We start from the raw sequence: 5523 nt of genomic DNA on the forward strand, positions 1-5523 counted from the left end.
CCCGCCTCAGCGTCGTTGCGTCAGAACGCAAAACCGTTGTGACGTAGCGTCCAGCCCGGCGCGATGCACATCCGGGCACTCAGGAACGGGGTTGGCTCCCCGGCAGGTCAGGGCGGTGTGGGGGGTGGGGCGTATATGGCGGTGGCGGCTCTGGCCCCCCTGGCTGTCAGGCTCTCGCGGTCGGCAGCCGCCAGGTCCTACGGGGTTTTCTGCAAGGGGCTGACCAGGACGCTCCTTACCTTCTTCGACTTGGCCTGGAAGCTGCGTATCAATTTCCCCTATCTGTACATCGTGGCCTCCATGATGCTCAACGTCAGGCTGCAGGTTCACATTGAGATCCACTGACTCGCGACTCGCTGCGTGTGTGGTACTGTGCTGCAGCCAGGGTCTGTGCTGCTCTTTAACCACATGTGCAGTCTGGGGGCCAGACTGGCTCCCGTGTGAACATGGAGGAAGATTTAAACCATGAACGGTTGTGTGAAAGTGGCCCAGACAGTCAAAATAAGATCGTTTGTTTGCCTTCCACGCATCTATTCCTGGCTGAATAATTCCCAGGTGGATGTTAATAGTACCTTACAGAAAGAATTCTTTTATCTTAAGATCAGGGATTGTTCTTTATTTAAGCCTGCACCTTCGCCTCATATTGACAAGAAAAGGCCTTGTCGTTTGAATGAACCAACAAGATTAAATTTAAGTGCAACTGTCTGATCAACGGATGCAATTCACGTGTTTGTTTCACTTGAGAGAGGACAGCTTGATAAAGTTTTTAACCACTTTGATAATACTTCTGTGACAGATTGGCTGGCAAAAGCATGTTCCATTAGTGACTTGGGAGTCTGGTGTCGCACTGGAGATCTCTGTATATTTTTCACATTTCTGGCTGACAGAGTTACAATACAATCAAAAGCAGCAATTGTTGGAATTAGAAATGAAAGTTGTTGAGAATGAACTGCAATCTGCATTTCTTGAAAAGGTGGATTCTGAATTGCATCCTTCTGAACTGCATTCCATCCTTGCTGCCACGTTGAGTGGATATCCTATGGGACTGTTGAGCAACCAGAAATCATACATTTTCTTTGACTATTTAAACCTTATGTCTTCAGAACAAGCAAGTAGCTACAAATGTTTTCAAGTACAAAAATATATAACAATCTTGGGATAACACAGTGGCTATTAGCTGTACGAGCTTATGCACTAGCCAATCTCTGGCATGCAGTAGTAACGGAAAAAGCAAAATATTGCTGATATTAGAAAAATATCGGATTAAAACAAATAGTGCTGGGACTAAATTAAAATTCATGTTTTAGTGAGAGCTATGCACCTAAATTTAAAAAGCTCTTGGAATTGTTAGTAAAACATTCTTGTCTAGTAAGTAACAGGGAATCTTAAGGAATACAATAACTTCTGGAGCAGAATATTTTAATTTGACTTATTAAGGATTCATGCAACCTTCAAATGAGTTTCTCATATTAATGCTTATCTGGAATACAGTTTTTGGCTTTAATTTTGTAGCACTGATCTTTTTAAGGTTCTGAGCCAAATCAGTGCTTTTGGCTGGTGTTTATAGTCCCTTATTGGAAAGTTCTTACTGTAGAATTAAATTCATTTAAGTACATTTTTAACCTGTGATTCCAAAAACATTGCATATATCAATTGAAACGTTTCTGAATTGGAACAACAGAGATTCTGAAGGTAAGAACTCCATTACAGGACATCTTTCAAAACATTTCTTTTTTTAGAGAAATGGTAATTTTAAAAAATCTTCAGTGAAATTTGCTGGTGAGCTGCAGACAAAGACCTTATAAGTAATTGTAGTTGCAGGGGTTTAGGTGTCCTTTTTATTTAAAAAAAAAAAAAAATTTAACTGTGACTGAACCTTACTGGAAATAATGTAGTCCACTCTTAGATCATGACAGGTAGATAATCTGCCCAGAGCATTGAGTGGACATGAGCAAATGTGGCATAAAACTCTCCTACACTCCTCTAATCCAGAGGCATCTCTATGGCGACTTGGTGCCAGTGCATCCTGAAGGCAGCTGTGTGATGGCTGCAAATAGTCCTGTAGAGACCAGAAATGTGACTAGTAATGTGCAGACCATAGGGCCACGTCCCCCTTTTCCCTGCTTTGCTGGCAGACTGGTATACAAACCTTTACAATGCTTTGCAACACGGAAAGACCAACCTTATCCTGTGATGATCCTTCCTGTCTGACAACAGTTCTCTGCAAATGAGCCACATGGCATTGGAGAATTTGGACCTTAGGAACTGAATCCACAAATCCTTAACTCACATGAGTAGTCCTGTTGATGTATGACTTACGACATTTTGAAAATAATTAGACTCTTAGGAGTGCAGCAAATTAAAGTTGCTCTTTTGTTGCTTTCAGAAGCAGCCTCTTATTTGGTTTGCATCCGAACTGTGGCCTCAGTGCTGTGTTTCAGTAGAAAAAAGAGAAAAAAATCTTTTAATTTTTTCATCTGGGGGGTAATAGTTCAGTGGTTAGAGCATTGGCCTGTGAGCTCAATCTTTGAGGCGGCCTTTCAAGGGCCTGGAATGGGTAAGATTTAAAAAAAAAATTCTCAGGGATGGTAATAGTCCTCTGCACTCACAGCAGGACCTGGACTCAATGACCTCGAGGTCCCTTCCAGCTCTATGAGCTATGTATATCTCCATGTTTCCAAAAGATGCCAAGATGACCCAGTTCGCATTCATTTTAAGACAGCATTTAAAGTCTCTGTCTTCATTCAAATTGTACTCGTTTGCATCTGCTCTTGTTCAAGGTACAAGATATTCTTAGCCTAAGCCAGGGTGGACAAAATATAAGAACATAAGAACATAAGAATGGCCATACTGGGTCAGACCAAACGTCCATCAAGCCCAGCATCCCATCTGCCGACGGTGGCCAATGCCAGGTGCCCCAGAGAAGGAGAACAGAAGACAATGATCAAATGATTTATCTCCTGCCATCCATCTCCTGCCCTTGTTATGAAGGCTAGGGCACCATACTTTATCCCTGGCTAATAGCCATTTATGGACCTAACCTGCAAAAATTTATCAAGCTCTTTTTTAAACCCTAATAGAGTCCTGGCCTTCACAGCCTCCTCGGGCAAGGAGTTCCACAGGTTGACTGTGCGCTGTGTGAAGAAAAATTTCCTTTTATTAGTTTTGAACCTACTACCCATCAATTTCATTTGGTGTCCCCTAGTTCTTGTATTATGGGAAAAGGTAAATAATTTTTCTATATTCACTTTCTCCACACCATTCATGATTTTATATACCTCTATCATATCGCCCCTCAATCGCCTTTTTTCCAAACTGAAAAGTCCCAGTCTCTCTAGCCTCTCCCCATATGGGACCCTTTCCAAGCCCCTAATCATCTTAGTCGCCCTTTTCTGAACCTTTTCTAATGCCAATATATCTTTTTTGAGGTGAGGAGACCACATCTGCACGCAGTACTCGAGATGTGGGCGTACCATAGTTTTATATAGGGGAAGTATGATATCTTTTGTCTTATTATTGATCCCTTTTTTAATAATTCCTAACATCCTATTTGCCTTACTAACTGCCGCTGCACACTGCGTGGATGTCTTCAGAGAACTATCCACTATAACTCCAAGATCCCTTTCCTGATCTGTTGTAGCTAAATTTGACCCCATCATGTAGTACATGTAATTTGGGTTATTTTTTCCAACATGCATTACCTTACACTTACCCACATTAAATTTCATTTGCCATTTTGCTGCCCAGTCACTCAGTTTGCTGAGATCTTTTTGTAGTTCTTCACAATCCCTTTTGCTTTTGACTGTCCTGAACAACTTGGTGTCATCTGCAAACTTTGCCACCTCACTGCTTACCTCATTTTCTAGATCATTGATGAACAAGTTGAACAGGATCGGTCCCAGGACTGACCCCTGGGGAACACCACTAGTTACCCCCCTCCATTGTGAAAATTTACCATTTATTCCAACCCTTTGTTTTCTGTCTTTTAACCAATTCCCGATCCATGAAAGGACCTTTCCTCCTATCCCATGACCACCTAATTTACATAAAAGCCTTTGGTGTGGGACCGTGTCAAAGGCTTTCTGGAAATCTAGGTATATTATGTCCACTGGGTGCCCCTTGTCCGCATGTTTATTAACCCCTTCAAAGAATTCTAATAGATTAGACAGACACGACTTCCCTCTGCAGAAACCATGCTGACTTTTGCCCAACAATTCATGCTCTTCTATGTGCCTTGCAATTTTACTCTTTACTAGTGTTTCTACTAATTTCCCTGGTACTGATGTTAAACTTATCGGTCTATAATTGCCAGGATCTCCTCTAGAGCCTTTTTTAAATATTGGTGTTATATTGGCCATCTTCCAGTCATTTGGTACCAAAGTGGATTTAAAGGATAGGTTACAAACCACTGTTAATAACTCCGCAATTTCACATTTGAGTTCTTTCAGAACCCTTGGGTGAATGCCGTCTGGTCCTGGAGACTTGTTACTATTCAGCTTATCAATTAATTCCAAAACCTCCTCTAATGTCACTTCAATCTGAGTGAGTTCCTCAGATTTGTTGCCTAAAAAGGCTGGCTCAGATTTAGGAACCTCTGTAACATCTTCAGCCGTGAAGACTGAAGCAAAGAAATCATTTAATCGCTCCGCAATGGCACTGTCTTCCTTGATCGCTCCTTTTATATCTTTATCATCCAAGGGCCCCACTGCTTTTTTAGCGGGCTTCCTGCTTCTAATGTATTTAAAAAACATTTTACTATTGTTTTTTGAATTTTTGGCTAGCTGTTCCTCAAACTCTTTTTTGGCTTTTCTTACTACATTATGACAGTTAATTTGGGAGTGTTTATGTTCCTTTCTATTTTCCTCACTAGGATTTGACTTCCACTTTTTAAAAGCTGCCCTTTTCTCTCTCACTGCCTTTTTAACATGGCTGTTTAGCCATGGTGGTTCTTTGTTAGGTCTCTTACTGTGTTTTTTTATTTGGGGTATACATTTAAGTTGGGCCTCTAGTATGGTGTCTTTAAACAGTTTCCATGCAGCTTCCAGGGATTTTAGTTTAATTACTCTACCTTTTAGTTTCTGTTTAACTAGCTTCCTCATTTTAGTGTAATTCCCCTTTTTGAAATTAAATGCCAGAGTGTTTGACCGCTGCGGTGTTCTTCCCAACACAGGAATATTAAAAGTTATTATATTGTGGTCACTATTTCCAAGCGGTCCAGTAACAGTTACCTCTTGGACCAGATCCTGCGTTCCAGTCAAGACTAGATCGAGAATCGACTCTCCCCTTGTGGGTTCCTGTACTAGCTGCTCCAAGAAGCAGTCATTTAAGGCATCAAGAAATTTAATCTCTGAATCCCGTCCTGAGGTGACATGCACCCAATCAATATGGGGATAATTGAAATCTCCTATTATTACTGTGTTTTTTATTTTGATAGCCTCTCTAATCTCCCTCATCATTTCAGCATCACTATCACTGTCCTGGTTAGGTGGTCGGTAATATATTCCTAATGCCATATTCATATTA

The 5523-nt window shown here is 41.2% G+C and overlaps 1 protein-coding gene across 1 annotated transcript; it reads left to right on the forward strand.

Moving 5' to 3' along the window:
* The first annotated feature begins 135 nt into the window (after positions 1–135).
* On the forward strand, positions 136–2933 carry LOC142004401 (small integral membrane protein 10-like protein 3). The gene has a single exon (XM_074982047.1). The coding sequence runs from the start codon at positions 136–138 to the stop codon at positions 343–345; it is 210 nt and encodes a 69-aa protein (XP_074838148.1). The 3' UTR covers positions 346–2933.
* Positions 2934–5523: the final 2590 nt, after the last annotated feature.

The sequence above is a fragment of the Carettochelys insculpta genome, chromosome 1, assembly GCF_033958435.1.
Source record: "Carettochelys insculpta isolate YL-2023 chromosome 1, ASM3395843v1, whole genome shotgun sequence".
NCBI classification, from domain to species: domain Eukaryota; kingdom Metazoa; phylum Chordata; order Testudines; family Carettochelyidae; genus Carettochelys; species Carettochelys insculpta.